Source organism: Taudactylus pleione, unplaced genomic scaffold, assembly GCF_031769625.1.
Source record: "Taudactylus pleione unplaced genomic scaffold, aTauple2 ptg000186l, whole genome shotgun sequence".
In the NCBI taxonomy this organism is placed as follows: Eukaryota; Metazoa; Chordata; class Amphibia; order Anura; family Myobatrachidae; genus Taudactylus; species Taudactylus pleione.
Window position 1 is genome coordinate 5452761 of NW_028284588.1, and position 25075 is coordinate 5477835.

At 44.7% G+C, this 25075-nt stretch overlaps 1 protein-coding gene across 2 annotated transcripts in view; it reads right to left on the reverse strand.

The window, feature by feature from the left end:
• The window catches only part of ELP2 (elongator acetyltransferase complex subunit 2), a 175751-nt gene extending 151318 nt beyond the window's left edge, over positions 1 to 24433 (reverse strand). Inside the window, exons 1-4 of one of the 2 annotated variants that reach the window (XM_088476287.1) lie at positions 24221 to 24433; positions 15614 to 15692; positions 13920 to 13990; positions 9854 to 9998 (exon numbers count right to left, since the gene is read on the reverse strand). In XM_088476287.1, coding sequence (XP_088332413.1) covers positions 9854 to 9998; positions 13920 to 13990; positions 15614 to 15692; positions 24221 to 24352 — 427 coding nt within the window. In that variant the 5' untranslated portion in view covers positions 24353 to 24433. The remainder of the gene's footprint in view (positions 1 to 9853; positions 9999 to 13919; positions 13991 to 15613; positions 15693 to 24220) is intronic. The other variant, XM_088476288.1, reaches the window with a different exon arrangement.
• Positions 24434 to 25075: the final 642 nt, after the last annotated feature.

Sequence of the window (25075 nt, forward strand, 5' to 3'; positions counted from 1 at the left end):
ACCTTGGGCCCTGTGAGGCCAAAAGGACGACCCACTAGCACTAGAAGGAATCATAGCAGACAGAAGACATGCAGATTTTGCTGCTGCCAACGTAACTATAATTTTGTCCAGATCTGGACCAAATAGTACCTGTCCAGACGGCTAAGCGTCTCTGGGGCTGAAACAGTTTACCTGGATTTTTCCACGCCTCCTCTAAATGATCCACTAATTGATCAGAAAGAGGGAACACCGTAGCCTCACCCTTAATATCCTTAAAAAGGCATATATGAATGTGGCCACCAAAGGATCAATATACTCAATAACTAAAGCCGAGCGGACCGCTCGAATAAGACCAGGGATATACACCTTGGACTTAGCGTCCGGCTCTTTGGTACGGAGAGGTTCTTGGTCAGATAGATCCAGAATCTCCCCATGATCTGACGTCTCATCGTCATCCCCATAAGGAGCAGATAAAGACGCCACCGGCCGTTATGAGGCCGCAACACAGACTCCCCCTGTAAAACATCGGACAAATGCTGAACCGATGTAGTTAGAGTATTAACCCACGCAGGCTCCGGAGAAACCTGGGAAGGGACAGGGAGACTGTGGGGTACAATCAATTGTCTCGGGAAATCCCGCATGGGTGACGACACCACTGACTGCTGGGACAAACCCGTCTGGGTAAACGCAGGTGGCGGAGCAAGCTGGCCCACAAGGGTTGTAAGCGCCTTAGCGAAACAAGCCCAGGGAGGTTCCTGTACCGGGACCGTGACCATAATCGGCCATGACAGTGCCAGGCACTGGGGGCATAACCCCTCCGCGTTACCCTCCCCCTCCGCTATTGGTACCTTACATTTAGTACACATGAGCTGGAGAGGAAAATCAGTCTCAGACATGATGGTAAGTATGTGACACTCACACCTATACGTATTGGTATAGTGTGAATAACACCCTGCACACCGCAAGGGCTTTGAGCAGAGCAAGATCAGGGACAGTAATAAAGCTGACAGTAGAAAGTGAAAGTACAGACAGCAGGCTAGCAGTTCAGTCACATACAATGCAGAAGAAACAAATCCCTGCACTATTAGCGCTGATTCTCAACTACTCAGACCCTCAGGCTGGTAGGACTCAGCGCTGCATACACTGACCTGTGACAAACAGAGGAGAGGTATGCTGGGGGACCCAGACCGCAATGCCACCGCTCACAGGCTTCCAGCAGTGTTCACCATGCTTTAAAGATGGCCACCGAGGAGCAGAAGATGAAGGAGGCCGGCCTGGGGAGGACAGCTGACACACTGTGGCCAATCAGGCAGAGCAGAGAGGCTGTGTGCAGCAGGGGAGGCGCCGGCTGTGAGACAGGGAAAGCGCGCTCCCCTGGCATGCATTTAACCCCTGGGACGCCGCAGCGCATGCCGCTCAGCAGCGGCCCGCTGTTCCAGGGGGTAGTGGAAGCGCAGGTTGGTCGCCTGGCTCCACGCTGCAGCCAGTCCCCAGGGAGCCCCCTGCCTGGGGACTCAGGACCATGTGACCAGCGGGGACCCACCGCGGGACCCCGCTGCTTACCTGCATCCCCTTGGATCCGGCCATGGTCCAAAACATCTGGGGACACCGCTAGCCGTGACCCCAGATGTCTACCAGCATCCCCGGTTCAGTACCGGCGTTCTGGTATCGGCGGGGTGTAGGGGAGACGGCATGGACGTCAGTACTCCCAGATGTGCAGCCAGCGCTGCCTTTAAAAGAAACTTCAGGGGCTCTTCATAGCCCCCCTCTGCACAGTGCTTCCGACTCCGGCCAGGCACCGACGAAACTGAGATGCCTTGGCCCGGGGGCGGGGTATAGGAGAGGGACCCAGATGCATCCTGGGAGGCTGAAAACTTTAACTCTGTGGTGCCTGAAGACTGACGTCATCACCTATACCCCAAGGTATCCTGTGGATACCCTATGGACCCTGAAGTAGAAACATATATATATATATATATATATATATATATATACACACACACACACACACACACACACACACACACACACACACACACACACACACACACACACACACACATATATATATTTACTTTTAAGCAAGGTGACAGCTGAGATAGCTGCGATTGCAGCTCTCTCGTCTGTCACAACCAGCTCTATTTTTTTGGCGAGTTCTAACATCTAACTGCAAACTTGGTGCATATTAAATCCGGCAAATATATATTCCAAAAAATCAGGGGGGAGACTGGTGTTTGAAAATGAGGAATTTCTGTCGATTTAGCATTTATTATGGAGGGCAGTTTGCAATGGCGCATATTACATCCCGACCCTGAAGTAGGATGTGCACTACTTTTTTGTCAATGTTATCGAACCTTAAGAAAATATCACGTAACAGGTACTGTAAATAAGACCATCCTCCTCCTATGTACTGAATCTCAGGGGGCACAAGAAATGACAATTTCCAGTTAAGTATTGTATTGCACTAGGTACCATTATTGCAAATAATAATTGTTATGGTAAACTTACCTTTGTTAACTCTTTTTCTTCGAAGTCCATAGGGTCCACAGGGATATCATGGGGAAATGTGGTTGTAGTGATCAAGGCACCAAACAGTTAAGCTTTCAGCTCCCAGGATGCCTCAGGTCCTCCTCCACATATACCCAGCCCCTGGCCATAGGCATTCAGTTTTGTAAACAAGCCCAAGGCAGGAGAAGGAAAGAGGAGACGTAAGAACAATGTACACCAGAAACACACTCACACAAGATGAGGGACTCCATGACCAAAAGAACAATTACCCAATGCAGCCACGTGCGTCAGAGTTGGTGCTCTGGGGACACACTGGATTTCGAAGAAAAAGAGTTAACAATAAGTAAGTCTAACATAACGTTTAATAAATTCTTCTTCAGGGTCCATAGGGATACCATGGGGATGTCCTAAAGCAGTTACCCATTAGGGTGGGGAGGCTCTTGAGCAGAAAGGAGAACTCGCCGCCCAAAGGAAGCATCCTGAGAGGCAAAAGTATTATAGGAGTAGAACCTAAGAAAAGTGTGGACAGAAGAACACGTGGTTGCCTTGCACAATTGCTCAGCAGAGGCACCACAATGAAATGCCCACGATGGTCCCACAGACCAGGTAGAATGTGCTGTCGTCGTGTTTGGAACAGGGAGATCAGCCTGCGTGTAAGCCTGAGAGATAGTCATATGCAACCATCGAGCCAGAGTTTGTTTGTTAGCTGGCCAGCCTCGTTTGTGAAAACCATAACACGAAAAAAAAAAAAAAGGATCTGATTTTCTAAAAGAGTTTGTATGATCCGCATAGATACGGAGAGCATGAACCACATCCAGGGAGGTTTCACCTACAGTAAGGTCTGAAAACTGAAAAGCTGGAACCACAATCTCTTCATTCACATGAAAAGAGGACACTACCTTAGGAAGGTAACCCGCCATTGTACAGAGAACAGCTCTATCCTGGTGAAAAATCAAAATGGGGGAGCGACAAGAGAGTGCTGCCAAATCAAAGACTCGAAGAGAAATATATAATGCTAATGGCGCATACTTGTAGAAAATAGGAGAAAGAATTTGGAATGACAACCCCTTCCTAGAACATGTGAAGCTTTGGAAGAGATTTATTGATGATATTTTATTCATTTGGCCAGGAAGCCAACATGACCTGAAGGAATTCCTGTTATACATGAACGAAAACAAATTGAATCTACCAGTTTATCACAAACAGTAGTAAGGAGCAGGTTGCGTTTTTAGATCTGGAAATTTATGCTGAAGCAGATCACATAGAAACCCGCACATACATCAGAAAAGTGAATTGCAATACCCTCATTGAACACAAAAGCAACCACCATCCCAAATGGCTGCGAAATATCCCCAAGGACAGTTCAGAAGAATAAAAAGAAATTGCTCTAAAATAGCAGATTACAATAAACAAGCAAAAGAACTTAAAAATAGATTTCTGGGAAAGGGATATAAAAAAAATGACATGGAAGTACACTTTGAAGAAGTCTCTAAACTAGAAAGGGAAACATTACTTGTCCCAAAAGAAAACAAGAAAAAAGAAAGGAGTAAGAGACAACGAAGCATCATTTATTACTCAATACAGTATTCAAGCGAAAAAACTGGAAAAGATACTAAGTAAATATTGGTTGATACTACTAAAAGATGATAAATTAAATGGTATACTACCAGATAAACCACGAATGATATACCGCAAAGCATAGAATATCAGATCCAAGTTGGTAAAAAGTGCTTGCCACCAAAGAAGAAAACAACCAAATCCACCTGGTTGGGAGAAAATAAAGCAGGTTTCTTCTACTGCTTGAAATGCAAAAGTTGTAAAAGCCCTAAACAAAAAAAAAGCACAAAAAAGGTTGAAAGCTTTATATCTAATTAAAAAGAAAATAAAAAGAAAAAAACCATCAGCTGTGAAACCCAAGGAGTAGTGTATTTGCTCGAATGCCCTTGTGGTTTGCAATACGCGGGAAGAACCACAAGGACATTAAAATGCAGGATCACAGAACATATGCGCAATATAAAGAATAATGTAGATACACAGAGCGTTCCAGAACATTTCTCACAATGTCATAATAGTGACCCGTCAGGTCTGAAGTTTGTGGGAATTAAAAAGATACAGAATAACTGGAGGAGGTGGCGATAATATTGCAGATATATCGAAAGAAGAAGCTAAGTGGATCTACCACCTTGACACTATACATCCAAGAGGACTGAAAATTGATTTCGACTTAGGATCCTTCCTGTGACCAACATCCTCTCCAGAAAATAAAAGGACCCAATTATTTCAAAAGCATTGGATCAAATCTGCCAACTCCCATCCATTTCGCCCTAAAGTTTTTTCCATCCTCCTTTCTTCTCTTTCGCTTTTATTCTCCATCCACTGTAGTAATATCCATTTGAGATTGTATTCTGTGTTTTACACTTAAATTTATTTTGTGTTAAACCAGTGATTTCAGTAACCAAATGGTGCTTAATTAGTAAGTTATTTTATGTTTCTGATAACCTATGTAGAAGGCAGCTCTTTATAATCAGTAGCAAAAGGGTGTCCAATTGAGGGTGTGTAACTTTACCACCAATCAGAATGAATTACCACCTTTATCTGTAGTTTGAGAAGTATGAGGTTTAACCCTGACGAAGCTCCAAGGGGGAGAAACGCATTGGTGGAACCTCTTACTCAGCTAATTCTGGTGCCCTGGGAACCGGAAGTACACACATGCAGAAACCAGAAGCGCGGCTGTGCGCTCTATACTGCGTTCCAGCAGCAGGGGAGATCGTGGTAACTCCGGCCAGCAAAGAAACGCCGACTATACCGACTCCCTGCCACGACTACAGACCGGACTAGGAAGAGCTGGGAAAACAGGACTTTGGTGCTATAATTACACCAGAAAGATCGAGGGTGAGTGCCATATACAGAGTGAAGAATTTTAAGTGTTTTTGACTGCGTATCCAACCACCTTACACAGCAGAAATACACTGTATATTTGGTTCTATACCTATTGTATATTCTTTTGGGCTACACTTTACAACTGAAAACAATTGTGTGGCAATCTCAACTGGAGGATTATACTCAGTTATAGTTGTGAACTATACTACAGTCATTCTGACAGAAGGAACAGGTCTCTGGACTACATTGTGCACACTGATTAAGTGTGACACATTGAGCTTGTTAGAGTATATTGCGGCATCACAACAAGCTCTGGCTCAAGTATATGTTGCCCCTTCACATGCTATATTTTTGTTATAATGTTTTAATATGTTGGATGAAGCAATTTGCGTCCTGAGTACTGTATGTGATTCATTCTGTGTTTATTTTAATACATAATCTCGTGCAAAGGCTACTGTTGCCTTTTCTTTTATATTTTCAATTTTATATTTAGTTACTAAATACATTGTACTACATATAGTGGACTCTTTTTCTCTTTTTTCTATTCACTCATCACCCCTCTCTCACTTTTCCTTATTTCTCCTCTTTTCTGCAAGTATGCGCCATTACCATTAGATATTTCTCTTAAATGTTAACCAGAGGAAGCTAATTAGCTTTTACAGGCTGCAACTTGATTCACCTTCTCCAATCCAAGACGTGCGCAAAAAGTTTATCACACTAAACAAATCAGAGACACTGTGTGCAGAGCGAGGAGAAAAAGTGTCTTCGCTGTCAACCACTTCAAGTCTACTGAGTCAGGAGGATCAAATGGGGGAGCTTGTAGCCCCTTGAGAACCAAGGACAAATCCCACGGTGAGACCGGTGGGACAAAGGGTGGCTGAACTTGGGGAACACCCTGGTAAAAAATTCTAACATCCGGCAAAGAAGCAATCCTTCGCTGGAACCAAACTGACAACGCAGAAATCTGTACTCTCAGGGTGGTCAGGCGGCGACCGAGGTCTAATCCAGCCTGGAGAAAAGAAAGTACCCGGGAAACCCTAAAAACCTTAGGGTCATACTTTCTGTGGGAAGACCATTGACCATAAGAATGCCAAACTCTGTAATAGATGTGGGCAGAGGAAGGTTTTCGTGCCTAAGCATAGTTTGATTCATAGAGCTGGAAAAACCTTTGGTTTTTAAGATGGCAGACTCAAGAGCCAAGTAGTCAAAAACAGACAGGGTAAGTCCGGATGCACGAACAGATCCGGCCACAGAGAAAACGGAGTGTCTATGCATAGATTCTGTATGTTGGTGAACCAATGGAGCCTGGGCCAAGCCGGAAATACTGTTCCGCCTTCCTGCTTGAATTTCCTGAGGACCCTTGGGAGGAGGAAAATCGGAGTAAAGAAATACGCCAGCTTGAAGTCCCATCTCACTGCCAGTGAGTTCACGAAGGCGGCTGAGGGGTCTCTGGTCTTGGACCCGTACCTGGGAACCTTGTGGTTGTGACATGAGGCCATGAGGTCTACGCCATTTGTTCACCAGGAGTTGAAAAACCCATGGGTGGAGAGCCCACACATGGCTCCGGCGTGTATGTCCTGATGACTTAGGAAGTCCGCTTCCCAGTTGAGGACTCCCGGGATGAATATTGCACAGATAGCCGGAAGATGACGTTCTGCCCAAATCAGAATGTTTGTGAAAAAAGGGGGTACTAATGATCAGTGCGCTGTAAAGAAATAGAATATGCTGCTAGAAAATACACAAGGAGATGTACATCCACAACCCAAAAGCAAACAATAGAAAATAGGATGTGTACTTGATTCTGCTCTACCTATCTCCACATTTAAACTATAAATGATAAAAAAAAACATATGAAATTATGTCACATTATATATAGTCCAGTTAAAGTACTTCTTTACAGGTAAGTCCACCTTGTTACAAGATTTTCCACAGATGTTTGTATCACAACAATTGTATCTCCCAGGCATCAGCGTTTTTATGTATAATATATGTATTTGTCATTGTATTTTATGTCTTCTGAGAAGTTGACTTCCTCCTAATTGTGGAATGCATACTTCCTGGTAGATGGAACGCACAAGTGGCGTTTGCACCAACCTAGAGTTCCTGATACATAAGCTGTGGAACACAGGGTTTGGAACGCAAACTCACGAATCACATGACCCACGGCGCCCTTGTAACGCCATTTTTGCAGCGACAGCGGCGGAATTTGATAAGTTAACTGGTATTAGGTGGGAGGCAAAGCCTGGAACGCACATCAGAGGGTCATATGACCCGCAGCACTCGCATGAAGTCACCACCACTGCAACGGCAGCGGAATTCGGCGGGACATTAGATCTCGGGTGAGTGTGCTTTAGAATTAAGAGGGTATTTAAGTGGATTGAATTTCATTCTGAGCCATGCTTCTGATGAAGGACCCCACCAGGGTCAGAAACACGTTAAGCTTGGATATATGCTTTTTGTGGTACTTCGCTGTCCTTCATCTTTGGTACCTGGGGAGACATAGGGCCTGATTCAGAGCCGCTCGTAAGCGGACGCTCGTTCGCTCCGAGCGATGTTCGCACAACTGCGCATGCGTATGGGTTGTAATACGCATGCGCGAACCAGTCATTGCGGTCGGAAATTTTGTGCTTGCAAAATAGTGAATGCCTGCTAATTTGAGTGACAGAATGAGGCGTTTGTGGGTGGTAACAGGGGAAGGTGCTTGAAAACGGGGAGTGGAGATCCGAACGCAGGCGTGCCAAACGGTCAAAACGGGCGTTTTAAGGGTGTGCATAATTAACAAAGCAGCGTCATCGACCACGTCACTTGGTTGTCTTTTAGCCTGAACTGCTCGCATGATTGCGGTAGGAAAATGCTACCACAAGCACTGCGAGCAGTTCAGACGCCTTTCGATGTACTCGATTAATCTAATAGCGGAGATGACGTAGGATGCCAGCGGCCAGGGGGCGTTTTTCAAAAAATAGCGAGCACATGTTTAGTTCGCTTGTTCAGACAGAGGCGTCAACAGACCGCAAAGGGCGAGCGCTCTATTTAAATATCCGGCCCCTTTTTCTGAACGAGCGAGCGCAAATAGCGTCCGGCTCTGAATCAGGCCCATAGTCCGGACCTGTATCTATAACTCCAACCTGAAATACAGCTGGGTAATCCAAGGAGGATATGGAAAGCGGTGCTGCTCAGCCACAAAAGATTTGTGTTATATGCTGTCTTTATTCCTTGATCTTGTAAGTGCATTCTTTTATTAAATTTACCTTTTATCTTAAGGTTTTGCACTATTTTTTCTTTCTGTTCTCGTATCTGCCCATTACCTGGGAGATACAATTGTTGTTTCAAAACAAGGAGGACTTACCTGTAATGAAGTACTTTAATTGGACTATATGTAATGTGACCTCATATAATATTTTTTATTTTTTTATCATTTATGGTCTACATGTGGAGAAAGGTAGCGCAGAATCAAGTACACATCCTATTCTCATATTAGAATGTTTGCAACTTCCCTCAAAGCTGCATGACTCTGCGTGCCTCCCCTGATGATTGAGATAGGCTACTGTGGTCGCGTTGTTGGACTGGAGCTGGACCGGCCTGCCTTGGAGTAGGTCCTGTGCCAGGATGAGCGTTATGTATACTGCGCGCAGCTCTAGGATGTGGAATCGGTAGGAAATACCGGCGGCCGCGTGGCCGGCGGTTCGATTCCAGGCAGCGCCTGGCCGACAGATCAGCAGAGCCCGGCAGCGGAAGCCCGACATCGCTGGAGATCCCGATCGTCCCTAAGGTAAGTATAAACTAACCTAACCCCTAACCCTCCTTAGGGGTGCCTAACCCTAACCTCCCCCCCTGTGCCTAACCCTAATCCCCCCTCTAAGTGCCTAAACCTAACCGCCCCCTTCCCCGCTACCTAAACCTAAGTCCCCCGGGGGTGTGCCTAACCCTAAGTCCCTCCAGGGTGCCCTAAACCTAACCCTCCCCCCCCCCCCGCGGCTGTCTGCTCGCACGCCCCCAAGAGCGACGAAAAGGTAACGCGTCTTATAGCCACACCCCCTTTGCAATGGCCACGCCCCCTTTTCTGGAACGCACGCTGGAGACGGAAGTGCCCTCTCTAGCTCCAGCGCCCTGCCTGCCGCCGGAGCTAGAGTGAACACTACTGACAGTACAGAAAATAAAAGGCAGTAACAACACAGCAGGGCTAGCAAAAGTCACATACAACAACAGCTGCTGTCGGGATTTGAACTTGCGGCTAAACAGTCGCCGGCATTTTAATCTCATTCCTTAAAATTCCCAGATGGTCTAATTAACAGTAATGAGCTAATTGCACTGTACATCAGGCTTCCCATAGCTGGCTGTTCATGTGAAAATATTAGTCCAGATTGCAGCTTCTGCTTCTCACACCTCAGTTACAAAGTTATGTTTTACATAGTTTCTATTGCAGTTAATAGGGGGAGTATTTTTGATAGCAGGAGTGTGTTAAAAATGCAAATTAAACAATACATACTTGTTAACTTGCTTCTTAACCATATTCGGACAGTGCAGTCTGAGGCAGCAGAGGCCACAAGAAGATCAGACTCTGTTGGCATGTACACAGCATGAACTGCACATACTGCATCAGTGTGACCCTCCAGCACATCAGTGTGTACACACTATAAGGGAGACACACAATATTATTGCATGAAGCTACTCACAGTTTAATGTGGATGTAGGCAAATATGAAACATTAATTGACAATTATAAATTTGACTAAAGATTTTACACAAAATTTGTGTTTAATTTGAACAGCATAAATTCCACCCTTTAAATTATTCTTCATATGAAAGCAGTCGAGTCTCCCCCAACTGTGAAAAGCCCCATGCTGACATCTCCATCTTCTAGGCAGTACATTGTATCGATGTTCCCTCATTACCCCAGTATACTACACAGATCTCATTCTCAAACAGTAACACACTGCACGTAACTCTTATAAAAATCACATCTCCACCCCAAATACAAAGCTTGGCTAGTATGTGTGTCCATAACACCCCAATTCACGTACCTACAGCCATGGTCAAAAGTTTTGAGAATGATAAGTGTCAAAGGCTTGTATTGATAATTACATTAAGTTTATGCAGAGAGTCAATATTTGCAGTGCTTACCCTTCTTTCTCAAGACCTCTGTAACTCGCCCTGGCATGCTGTCAATCAACTTCTGGGTCACATACTGACTGATGGCCGCCTATTCTTGCCTTATCAATGCTTGGAGTTTGTCAGAATTCGCTACCATTGGGTAAAGGGTTAGTCAGGTGAAAACAGACTGTCATGGCTGCGTCCATAACGGTAACCGCAGAAACCAAATCACGGAGCAAGCACATGGATGTCCAAGCAGACCCCAGGTATAATCCTCTGCGCGTCACTCGCCGCCGCACCTGGCGTCTGATCGCTCTAGAGATCAGGGGAAGCCGGTGCTGAGGTAATGGCCGATCCTAGGCCTCAACCTGACACTCTCCTTCCGTTGTGGTTCTGCTCTCTGTCTCCGCTTGGGCTTAGTTAATCTTAACTGAGGTCGAGCGGGGTATAGAGGGGGAGGAGCCAACTACACTTCTAAAGCCAGGCTCCACTCCCTCACCAGTCAATACCCCATTGTACATACTCCAATGTCCCTTGTGGAATCGGAGAAATGGATTTACCATTAAGTACCAAAATCCTGTTATATGAATGTTTTCTCAGATGAGCTGATGACTGTGTCTAGACCCACAACTAAAGGAGAGATTGAACTTCTAAATTTTGTTACAATGGGGCATTAGGGAGGTGTTGAAAGTACAGTCATGGTCATAAGTTTTGTATTGGTTTTCACAAAGTGTGCTGTTTTTAGATCTTTTTGTCAGATGTTACTATGGTATACTGAAGTAAAATTACAAGCATTTCATAAGTGTCCAAGGGCTTTTATTGACAATTACATTAAGTTTATGCAGAGTTAATATTTGCAGTGTTGACCCTTCTTTTTCAAGACCTCCGCAATTCGCCATGGCAATCAACTTCTGGGCCACACATACTGACTGATGGCCACCCATTCTTGCCTGATCAATGCTTGGAGTTTGTCAGATTTGTGGGTTTTGTTTGTCCACCCGCCTCTTGAGAATTGACCACAAGTTCTCAATGGGATTAAGTCTAGAGAGTTTTCTGGCCATGGAAGGGGTGGATTGGGATATAAAAACAGCCAAGGAATTTTATAAAAGCAGCCCTAATGGGGGTGGTGACTGTAGAGGTGGTGGGGTCTGTCAAGGGGGCAGGATCCCTCCTCATAGGGCCTGATTCTGAGTGGGATGCAGTTGCCGCTTTCCTTGCATCTTTTGCAGCAGTTGCTTCTGCGACTTTATGCCAATGCCACTACAATTGCCCTTCCCTGGTGTACATCCAAATATGCACAGACTATTTCCAGTGTCTACAGACGCTGCAATCATGCTTTGTAGTCTTTAGACACCACCATCGCTCAGACCATTAAACTTTCACCAGCCCTATGCTAGGTGCATATCACGTGTCTGAGTATGGCCTCCAATGTGAGCAATTCAGCCTCACAAACAAAGTCATCAACACACCCATACTACATTACATCTGCGTCTGCTTAGCCAACCCCCTGTATCTGCCTAGGAATGCCAAAAACACATTTCTAATATACTGCATGTGTCTGTATCTGTACTGCAACGCTGTACGAAGCATGCATGGTGCAACTCAACCGTATTCACAGACGAAAAACATTGTACAAGAAAAAAATAAACACATTGGCCCCCACAGGAAAAAATATACACATTAGCCCCCACATAAAACAATAAAACACATTGGCCCCCACAGGATAAAAACACATACATTAGCCCCCACAAAAAAAAGTAAACACATTGGCCTCCACAGAAAACAAACACATTGGCCCCCACAAGACAAATAACCCCACAGGAGATAAAAAGCACTTTAGCCCCCACAGGAAAAAATAAAATACATTGGCTCCCACAGGAAAATATAAGATACATTGGCCCCCACAGGAAAAAAAAAAAACAAGTAAATAGGCCTGGAGAGTGTGGATAATGTATGGATTTTGGGTGGGCTGTGTCTAAGGGGCCGGGGGAGGTAGCAATGGGGGTGAGGGAGTCGTAGGGTGGATAGTGATGTAACTGGGGCTGTGGGGGGTGGTGGTCAGTGTACGTCTCTGAGGCCAGGGAGGGGCGGGTACTGTATGTCCCTGAGCTGAGGGTACTGTGTATACATAGGTGGCCGGGGGGGAGGGGGGGAGGACAGATTAATAGTGTGTGTAGGCGGGGGTAATGGTTAGAGTAGGCCAGGCGGTAGGGTTGGATAGCCTATTACCCCCAACAAAGCCAGCATTTGGAGCACAATTGCCAGACACTGCAAGGCCGCTGAGGGCAGAATGGGAATAGTAGAAGCGGGGAACGGGGCAGGATGGGAGTAATATTGGAAGCAGGGGGTCAGAATAGGAGGAGTAGAGGGAAGCAGGGGGCAGGATAGGAGGAGTAGTGGGATATAGGTGTCAGGATAGGAGGAGTAGTGGAAAGAAGAGGGCAGGATGGGAGTAGTAATGGGAAGCAGGGGGCAGGATAGGAGGAGTAATGAGAAGGAACTCACCAGGAAGCAGTCCTGTACGCAGCTCCAGGGTCTTGGCCAGTGTCTCACTGCTCTCTCCTGGGGAAAAGTGAGAGGTGTCTACTGACTGCTAAGGAGTTAATGTAATGTACAGAGTCCAGGGCAGCAGCAGGGAGACTGCGCCAGCCGCTGAAGACTGGCCGCTGACACCACCTAGTGCTGCTCTGTAAGGGGTAGGCGTCATGTCTTATTGCTGCCGCACAAGCAGCAGACATCACGGAAGGAGAGGAGACATGCTCTGTTGCACTGCTTCTGCGGGGGACCCACTCTAACATCCACAGAGGCAGGGGGTGGACATGGACAGGTGGCAGAGGTTGAGGGAGGGGACACAGGAGCCGGGAGTTTCCAGTTTGTTACGCAGTGGAACGCAAATTCCGAAAGTGCAGCAGCCTGCCCTTGTACTGCAGACACATGAATCTGCCTGGGCTGACAGGCAGTGTCAACCAGTCCGGCAAATTCGTGATCGGCGCTCAGCGGCTCCTCTTTTACAGCACTGCAGCAGGAGGACATGGAACGAAGGACAATGGAGAAGCTTAGGTGCCCCCTTCAGGGCTGGCGCCCGTCGGTACATGACTCCATTGTCTCCCACAGTTCTGCCACTGACAGGAGGGTATAGGTGTAAATTTGTCAAAAATGGGGATAGGTCAGCACTGGGAATTGTTTGGGGTGAAAAAGAACGTGAGCAATATTTCAGGAACATCACAGATGATGCTGCATGTGTGTATAGGTGTTTAGTTGTGTGTCGGTGTAATCAAGGTATTTGTGATGACTGATGTACATGAACAAGTATACAGTTCGAGTCCAAAAGCGGAGTGCATGAGTTAGGTATACAGTTTTGCAAAGGGAAGGTGTATGTCCATAGCCAGATATGTTCCTGTAACATATCTTGCTTTCTAGACTAGCTTAGTATTAGGATTTAATGATGAAGAATCTTAATACCTGATATTCCTTTGTCTTCCAAATTATCACCTTTTTATCAGATCCACCAGAAACAAGTTCTGTTTCAGCACCTTAAAATATAGTTTTGATTAAGCAAACAAAATGTGGAAGACATGGACCAAATTTTTTTAACATACTGCATAGCTAGTTAATGTTTTCTCAGACCATACATTGATAAGATTTATATAAAAGAGAAGTAACACAGAGCCATTGTCGGACCCAGAGGGGGCGTTGCCACGCTGGGCTGCGATTAGGCCACGCCCCCTCGGCTCGACCAGCTCTCTACGGCAGGCCGCAGGTGACACTGACAGGGAGTGGGAGGAGGAGTGGCTGAGCTAGATGGCCCAAGAATACGAGCATGCATCCCGTGACTGGTAGGGAATGGGGGTGCTGGTATGTATGTATATATATATATATATATATATATATATATATATATATATATATATATATATATATATATATATATATGGGATGTGCAGGCTCGGATAGGTTCGAGTTTGCACGCCGAGTTCGGATTTTTCCCTCCAAAAAAACGGAACTCAGAAAGAGGCTAAACGTCATCTTGCATGGACAAACATCATCACTGAATGATGATGTTTGTCCATGCAAGATGACGTTTAGCCTCTTTCTGAGTTCCGTTTTTTTGGAGGGAAAAATCCGAACTCGGCGTGCAAACTCGAACCTATCCGAGCCTGCACATCCCTAATATATATATATATATATATATATATATATATATATATATAGATATAGATATAGATATATATATATATATATATATATATATATATATATACACACACACACACACATATATATATACATATATACACATACACACCGCCCCCACTAAAGCAAGAGTCTAGATCTGGCACAGAGCTCGTGCTTACAAATGTTTTAAATGATGTAATAACAAAATACAATACTGTTTTCACATTTCAAGTAATTGCCGCAAATGGTGGCTCGACAAAGTACTGACTTTAGGGGGGTGAATATTTATGCACGCTGAAGTTTTCTTTTATGTTGTCCTAAATGCTGTTTGATTCACAATATTAAAAAACACATAACTTCACAGTTGTAGGCATGTTCTGTGACTGAAGTGATGCACACCTTCAAACAATCCATTTTAATTCCAGCTTGTGAGGCAACAAAACATGAAAAATGCAAAGGGGGGGGTGAATACTTTTGCAAGGCACATACACACACACACACACCACCGTTCAAAAGTTTGGGGCCACCCAGACAATTCCGTGTTTTACATGAAAACTGATCAAATGAGTTGCAGGTTACAGCAGGTAATTTGTGTTAAGTTAACAAATTTTATTTTGTAATCCTTAAGTAAGTGAAAAACAGGGGAAAAAATATTAGGACTCAGTGTAGAAATTTTGGTATACCCATCCCATGGAATAATATACACTTGGAGGTATTTAAATAGCACAAATCAGGGTGAGTTCCCCACTTTTCATGCACTTTCCCAGGTCGCACAGTATAGAACAGCAGCAACATGACATTGGCACGGGTCAAGTGGACAGGCCGTTACAAATTGAATTTTGCAACTCACGTGAGTGCTCTTGATGAAAATAACCCATGACTTCAGACGACAGAACTCGCAGCGAATTGAATTGGTCCCATAGGCTGCCTCACATCACACTTGCTAGACTGCTGGCACTGATAAGATTAAATATACTTACTGCAATCGTGTTTCTGAATCCACAGCACACAGTTAACTCTTCCAGTGTGCCCATTCAAAGTGCTTATAACTGTTTTTTTCTAAAAAGATAAAATAATATTCACAAAAACATAATTCATTACATTTTCTGATAATTCCAATAGTAATGCTGAGCATACACTATACAATTATCTGTCAGATATCTGTCCAATCTGGCTGGTTGGAATGAAAACCTGGTAATGTATGGGAGCAAATGATAGTCGATCATATGGTTTTAAACTAAGGGTGTGCACCGGCCACTTTTCGTGCTTTGTGTTTTGGTTTTGGATCTGGATCTTTTTTCGTGTTTTGGATCTGGATTGGTTTTGCCAAAACCACCCTTCCGTGTTTTGGGTTCTGGGTTTTGGATCTATATTTTTTTGAAAAAAAGCATAAAAACAGCTAAAATCACAGAATTTGTGGGTTTTTCTGTTCCTATGCTATTATTAACCTCAATAACTTTAATTTCCACTCATTTCCAGTCTATTCTGAACACCTCACAATATTGTTTTTAGGCCAAAAGGTTGCACCGAGGTAACTGGATGACTATGCTAAGCGACACGAGTGGGCGGCACAAACACGTGGCCCATCTAGGAGTGACACTGCAGTGGCAGACAGGATGGCAGTTTGAAAAACTAGGCTCCAAACAATACATAATGTAAAGAAAAAAAAAAGAGGTGCAAGATGGAATTGTCCTTGGGCCCTCCCACTCACCCTTATGTTGTATAAACAGGACATGCACACTTTAACAAACCAATCATTTCAGTGCCAGGGTCTGCCACACGACTGTGGCTGAAATGATTGGTTCGTTTGGGCCCCCACAAAACAAGCTGGCAATTAATCTGTCCCTGCACAAACTGGCTCTACAGAGGCAAGATGTCGTCCTCATCCACTGTTTCCTCACCCTCTTCAGTGTTGTGTACATCCTCATCCTCACAGAGTATTAATTCGTCCCCGCTGGAATCCACCACCACAGGTCCCTCTGTACTTTCTGGAGGCTGGTCTCCCTGGAAGAGTTGATAATTCATTTTTATGAGCATCATCTTCTCCACATTTTGTGGAAGCAACCTCCTACGTCTTTTCGCTGACAAGGTTCCCGGCTGCACTAAACACTCTTTCGGAGTACACACTGGAGGGGGGGCAACTTAAGTAAAAAAGAGCCAGTTTGTACAGGGGCCTCCAAATTGCCTCTTTTTCCTGCCAGTACAGGTACGGACTGTCTGACATGCCTACTTGGATGCTGTCACTGATGTAATCCTCCACCATTCTGTCAATGGTTACATTATCATATGCAGTGACAGTACACGTCAGAAATTGTTGCCAGGTCCTTCATTCCGGACCAGATGTCTAAACTTGGTCCTGTCTGCCCTGCATCACCGCCAGCGGTTTGCTTAGGATGCCTAAGTTGTTTCCTGGCAGCCCCAGTTGTGGGAGAAAATGAAGAAGGAGCTCTTGACGTGTCACGTTCGGCTTCAGCTGAGAGTATTTTCACCAGCAGGTCTTTGCACCTCTGCAGGCTTGTGTCGGCCGGAAAGAGAGACACCACATAGGCTTTAAACCTAGTATCGAGCACGGTGGCCAAAATGTAGTGGTCTGATTTCAAAAGATTGACCACCCTGGGATCCTGGCAAAGCGAATGAAGGGCTTCATCCACAAGTCCCACATGCCGAGCGGAATCGCTCCATCTAGGCTCCCCCTTCACTTTCTCCAGCTGCTTCTGCAAAAGCCTGATGAGGGGAATGACCTTACTCAAGCTGGTAGTGTCTGACTTCACGTGTGGCAAGTTCGAAGGGTTGGAGAACCCTGCACAACACGGAAATCATTCTCCACTGCGCTTGAGTCAGGTGCATCCACCTTTGCCTATAGGTGGATGTATAGGATTGAATGGCCTGTTCCTGCTCCTCCATCCTCTGAAGCATATAGAGGGTTGAGTTCCACCGCGTCACAACCTCTTGCTTTAGGTGATGGCAGGGCAGGTTCAAGAGTATTTGCTGGCGCTCCAGTCTTCGGCACACAGTTTCTCTAAGAGGTTGTTGGCGGTGTGCCTCTTACTGAAACCGGTGATACACAGAGCTGGCGTTTCTGAGATGCTGCTACTGGTGACGCTGCTGTTGTTGCTGCATAAGGCGATACATCTACCCAGTGGGCTGTCACAGTCATATAGTCCTTAGTTTGCCCTGTTCCACTTGTCCACATTTCCGTGGTTAAGTGGACATTGGGTACAACCGCATTTTTTAGGACACTATGTCTGACGTCTCTGTACGTTCTCGGTATCGCCTTCCTAGTGAAGTGGAATCTAGATGGGATTTGGTACCGGGGACACACTACCTCCATCAATTGTCTAAATCCCACTGCACTAATTGTTAGATGCACATCTAACAACAACATAGCTGTCAAGGCCTCAGTTATCCGCTTTGCTTCAGGATGACTGCTGTCGTACTTCATCCTCCTCGCTAAGGACTGTTGGAGGGCCAATTGCTTAGTAAAAAGTAGTGGTGTTCCTACTTCTTCTCTGGGATGATGAACGACTCCCAGCAGCAACAGCAGCAGCATTCGGCGTAGCAATGCAGGATCCTCTCGAGGAATCCCGGATAGGAGAGTCAGTCATGCCAGTGACATGGCCTGAAGGACTACTTCCGATCCTGACTGAGGAGGAAATTGACGAGGAGGGAGTTGACGGTGTGGTTTGCAGGCGCTTGGATACAACAGGAAAAAGGGATTTAGGTGTCCCTGGACTGCTTACGGTCTTAGCCACATTTTTTCTGAACTTGACAGTAGCTTTTTATGAACGCGCTGCAGGTGACGTATAAGGGAGGATGTTCCTAGGTGGTTAACGTCCCTACCCCTACTTATTCCACCTTTACACATGGTACATATGGCAAGACAGTTGTCCGGATTTGGATAGAAATATTGCCAGACCAAAGAGGTGGAATGTTTGGTCTTCTACCCAAGCATGACCGTGATGGGCTTTTTCATCCCACGAACAACAACTGTCTCCCCCGGTGCCTGATTTAAACAAACCACCTCACCATCTGAATCCTCCTCAACTTCCTCCTTAGTGCCAGTTACACCAATATCCTCATCCTGTTGTACTTCAACAGTGACATCTTCAATTTGAATATCAGCAAGTGGACTGTGGGTGCTCCTTCCAGCACTTGCAGAGGGCGTCCAAATGGTGGAAGGAGCCACCTCTTCCCATCCAGTGTTGGGAAGGGCAGGCATTGCAACCGTCGCCACACTTGGACTCTCCATGGGGATTTGTGAGATCTTCTCAGAATTAGAAAGCACAGTTCTTTGCTGTGCTTTTGCCAGCTTAACTTGTTTGATTTTGTAGCGGGAGGAGGGCTTCCATCTGCATGTGAAGCTGAACCACTAGTCATGAACATAGGGGAGGACCTTAGCCGTTCCTTGCCACTTCGTGTCGTAAATGGCATATTGGCAAGTTTACGTTTCTCCTCAGACAATTTACATTTATTTTTTAAGGTCATTTTCCTGAACTTTGCCATTTGGGATTTTATATGCCCTCTACTATGACATTGGGCATCGGCCTTGGCAGACAACGTTGATGGCTTTTCATCGTCTATGGCATGACTAGTGGCAGTAGCTTCAGCACTAGGAGGAAATGGTTCTTGATCTTTCCCAATTTTATTATTATCGGACAAATTTTTGTCCTCCATTTATGGGATATTGATGCACGTGCGGCTAAGGCGCACACAAACACAGAAATATATTTTTTTATTTTTTTTCAGGTACTTTGGGGGTTACACCACCCTTCAACAGACTAGCCAGCTGGCCCTTTACTTATGACACAGGCGCACGCTTGGCGCAACTTTGTTGATGCACATGCGGCTACAGCGCACACACACAGACAAATATTTTTTTTTTGCACTTGGGGGGGGGGGGGGGAGCACCCCTGATGGACAGAGCACCCCCTGGACAATACTACAGCACCCCTTTAGGTCTACAGCCTTTATGGGACACTGCACAACACAGCCCAGCCAGCCCCTATGGACTTTGGAGTGGACACAGCCCCTATGGACAACAGACTGCACAACACAGCCCAGCCAGCATAAGGCTGGGCATAAACCTTCAGATAAAACTGTCTGTCAGACCAATTATATGACAACATCCATTATTCTTGCAATCACTGACAGATTATGGTAATGATATTGGATGCTTTTAGCCTGTCAGCATATCAAATAGTTAAAATCGGAGCACTAATTGGATCTTTCGCTCATGCTGGACAACTGTGCATGTCCGACAGTCCAGTAATTACTGCTCATTCGTGGCAATACACTGTTCAATTATCAACCGGATCAGCTGATCGGGTCAATGATTGAACAGTGCATGCATAACCATACAAGCCTTTGTAAAAATTCTGCACATCTCCTGACTTTTGGTTTATAAGCTGGGGCACACACTTGCAGATCAGCTCTGCAAATCAGAAAAACGCTACGACCCAAATTATCTAATCAGTGTGCACCCTATACACACTGAGCTATTTTTTATCTCGTATGTGCTTTCTACTAGGGGATCGGTAGGTCAAGCATCACAATTTTAAGCAGGACCGAAAATCCTGACACGACCGTTGCAGGAGTGTTTGGAGACATTTATTGGCTAACGTTACTATTTACACACCTATATAATTATCATGCCGATCCTACAATTTTTTCATGACCTGCTCTATAATTGTATAGTGTGTACCCAGCTTTAGACCTAAATTTACAACATTATCCAGTCATGTCTTTCCCGAACTCTCCAGGAATCAATAAGCAATTAGAATGAGTTATACCATGACAGTGGGGGACATAATAATCAGTTATGCAGGAAAAGCAGGAACCTGTCGTTAGTCCAACAAACCTACATAGCTTTCTTCAATAATTTATAGTTTGTATCCTTTGTGCTGTATATTTGTCTATGGATGTAACAAAATGTAAACAAAAAGTGCAGCATATTGTTAAAGTAGGAAAAAGCACTGTCTAACTTCTATTGATAAAAACAGACATGATAAGAGTGATAATGAGACTAAGTGCAACGTTTCTGAAATGTAAAGTGTAAACATCCTTTCTCAAGTCACTTCACTGTCCTAAAAATCTGAACTCTAAATACCCAGTAAATAGTGACAATACGCAGATAGCCTGTTTCATTTAAGCAAAGCACAATTGATATCAAGGGGCCTAATGTTTTATTTTCCCCAAATCATTACACTACCACCAGCATGAACCGTTGACATAATGGATGAGCGTGGCCACTGCCATAGCAACTGTTCCCCCTCTCAGCCAATCAGCACTTCCCCATTCATTTATATGACAGTGTCCTCTAGCGTCCTGTCATTTCGCACTTGGCAGCAGTCTGTCCTTTGGATGCCTACATTGAACAAAGAAGAGGCCAGCTAATGATTTGGCTAGTATGAAATTGGTTTATTTGGGATGTGTGTTTTTTTTTCATAATAAAATATTTCAACAGTTGGTGTGCAAGTCTTGTGGATATTTTAATAATTTCTTTACAGATGGACTACAGCCAGCGGGTACTTACTGCCCGGGCATGCTGGCACTTGTTGTTCCGCAAGTGCTGTAATGGCGGGGCAGGATGCCTGGGATTTTTAGTCCATCTGTAAAGAACAATAGTATCTATTACCATTAACCCTGCATTCATCGCCACCATGGATAATTTCAGCCCAGAGCTGGTAGTTCCTCGGTGGGGACCGCATTTTACAAGGAATTCCTAGCCCTGGGCTGGCCAGTATGGGGCTGGTTAACATTATAGCAGAGAGACCCCTCGCTGTGTCTCTTCCTGCTATAGCATTATCCCCCAGACTGAATCAGCCTGGTGCAGATTATTGGAAAATAAGGGGATACCAACACCGTTGATTCCCCACTATTTTCTAATATCAGTCCAGGCTGGTTTGTGATTTGGCTGGTGGGGGCATAATTTTTTTTTTTTAACCCTTTTTTTAACATTTTAACCTAACGAAACCCATACAGATCATAGTGATCTGTGCAATGATTCTCCCAAACTCAAGCAGGTCTATTGTTTGGAAGGGTTTGCTATCGTTTTATGGTTGGTTTTGAAACCAACCATTAGTAAATCAGCGGATCCTATTCTGGACTATAATAAATAATCGATTGTTGGTCCGATGTTCCAAAGTCAGGTTTTTTGGTTGGATTTGACTCTAGTAAATGGTCGGTTTGCAAAACCGACCGTAAATCTTCCAAAAACTACCTTTTCGTCATACTTGGGGGCGTGCCCGGCGCTTACGGACATGCCGGGGAGCCCCCAAGCGCTGCAGAAAGGGAGAATAGATGCCGGGCGCATGCACCCGGCGTCTATTCTCCGGCGGTGACCGGATCACCGCATGTTTGTCCACCCGCGGGACACTGCATCCCGTGGGTGAGAACGGCTCCCGCAGGCTGTTAAGGCAGCCTAGCGGGAACACTATAACCCCCACAGTATATACAAATATGCAATTGCATTGACAAAGGAAACACAAAGATAGAACACCTGCAACACAAATCAATAAATTCAATCTACATCATTGTATGAAAAAAAATATCAAGTAAAAAACAATCTTCGACAGTCACTACCATTAATTTATGTATGTAAATGTATCAGTTGTCCAACGAAGATGTTTAAAGGACTACATTATGTTACATTACGTTAAGACAGAGCGGTATTGAATAGTGTTGGGAATGAGTTCCCGGAGCTATTGAATTGTCCCCATCCTGCCCTTAAGTCGGGAGATGCAAGTTTCGACTAAAGAGCCAGCCGCGAAGCTGTTGGCGCACGCGCTAAGCCAGAAACCAGCGTCGCGGCACTGGTTTAGTAGAATTTCTGCTCTTATCTCAGGAGAGTGCAAGCAGAAATCCTCTAGTCGGGGTTAACAACATGGCCAATTGAACAGCTCCTGGAACTCATTCCCGGCACTATTCAACATTGCATTTAATTGAATTCCCCCCTAGATAAATCAAATAAAATTGAAAATTGAAGTTGCTAAATCAGATGCATTGTTTTCCAGAATTACTTTAATAAACAGAACACTATGGAGTCAATTGAATTAAGTGCAATGTTAGATTGCACACTCCGGCACAATGTATGGGTGATGTGCAGTACACACACGTTCCGTACATACAGTAGAATTATTGTATTTTCCTGTGCACCCTTATAGGGCTGCAAGGTAAAAAGCATGATATATGGGCAATATAGGGTTATGCTGCTAGTGCTCAAACAATGTCACAGTAGTACATTGCCAGTATCTCGCATACATTGCTTCTAATTGAATTGCATACTATGGGTCAGAGAAATCCCTATAGAGGAGCAAGATATTGATTTAGCAATATTTAATTATCGAATTTATTAGGCATTCCCTTAAAAACTGACAGCTTATATTAATACTACTTATTGCTCTATCCTCAATGTTTGTACATTAACAATGAATTAACTTTGAGAAATCCGAATTACTAATTATAAATAACTGTTTTAGTTAAGTGCTCCTGCACACTTGTTCATGGTAGCATTTTGTCAGAGCATTCCTCTGCAAGTCCCACATGTGCACCTCTATGTACTTTATTTGGACAGAACAGTAAGACGGTAATGGATACAATGGCTGGCCATCAGCAGTGATGTCAGCGGGGAGCTTCTTGCTGGATCAGAGCAGGAAGCTCCCTGGGGCTTGCGGTTGCCGAGACCCAACCTTAGGGTCTTGTCACAAGCCCCGATGGTCTTGACCAACGCGACCATCAACCTGGTCGGTTGCTAAAGCTGTGGGTGGTAACCTACAGCTTAGCTAGCGACCAGGAGGCCGCACTTGAAAAGTGAAGCAGCCGCCCTCATTCAGCGAGAGCGCTCGCTTCTTGCGACCGCCTCTGAAGGAGGGCCAATAACCTGTCAATGGTTACTATGGCGCCATGAGCTGGGTAAAGTGTGATATCTCACTGATTTTCCCTATATTTTTCTACACGTGATAACACTGCTGCAGTAATGGCAGGACAATGTATAGTGATGGGAGCAGCCAGTCGAATGGTTACCTCACTCTGCTTTCTGAAGAGGTATTAGTGGTCATAATGTATTACTGTGTCTTCAGCATAGAGGGGACAGAGATAAAACTAGAAGTTGGATTGGAAATAACCTTAACATACACCATGCAGACTAATAACAGGTACTGGGAATACAGATTGAGTATGTATAATAAAATATGTAAAAACTGAGCAGGTTATTATATGTTGTTTATAAGAGAAATAGTACCACAGTAGAACACCTCTTTGTCCAAATATTTAATAGGTAACTTGAAATTAGAGATTGTAGATACTATGTAAAAATGTATTAATATTGTAGTTATTTTGTTTACTGCTGACGTTATGATCTATACACTGCTGTCATTATATATTTATCCCTTATATTATTTATGGATGCATTAGCCTTTTGCTTTATTTTATTTTAAAACGTGTATCCATGTATATACTTTCATAGGGTATTAATTTGTCACTAGATACATCATGTAATTCAGGATGTCAGTACTCATCTGCTTCCCCTCATAGGAAATTACTGTCATGCCTTCTTTACACTTGTTTCGATTAAAAGGTGTTTACTGTACCTGAGGACTGTACAATGCTATGGAGTGACAGGTCCCACAAGCCAGCAAATCCCCGCGACCCCAGCTCACACAATGCGGGCATCGGTTGACAGAAAAAGCAGCATGCGAAAGATGAACTGTGCAAGCCGCCATGTTTGATCCTGGAAAATGCAGATTACCAGCCAGCAGCAACTCGATGACATCAAAGTCATGTGACCGCGCTAGATTAGTCCCGGATTATACATATTGTATCAGGTGACCGCACCATCATGGTGAGCTGCTGCTTGCAATGTATGAGATGGGAAGGGAGGGCCTTGTGTGTGTGATTCTTTGTGAGTGTGACGTGCAGGAGTTATACTGTGCTGACTGTGACTGTTCATACTGAGCGCAGTGATGTGTAGTTGTGGTTATATCATGTATTTTACGATTAGTGTATATATTGAACAAAGGGTTATATATACATTTAGGGAGACTAATGTAGGTTATTAAGATTTATAAATGTTGCTTGATTTTATTAGAGAGCAGAAATAACAGTTGCCATGCCAACCTTGTAGTATTCCACTACAGGAAATGGAGTGTTAGCCATTGTATCAACCATCGATGGATATAAACCAACGGTGGTCATTCACTGATGGTTTTACTATTGATGGCAGAGAACCAGATAGTTTCCCACCATCGATGGTAACCATGGTCCAGCCATCCGATGGTTTTATTTTTATGCTATCAGCCAGTAGTAGCCCCGCGCCGCGCTGTCGCCAGACTCCTCCAGCAGCGCATTCAATTCACTACGTCCACTGTTGGGATAGGTGGGCCGCTGGCCTGCCGTCCCCCCTCTTCTAGCTGTGTGTGCTGCTGTCTTGACAGGCTCAGCTGTCA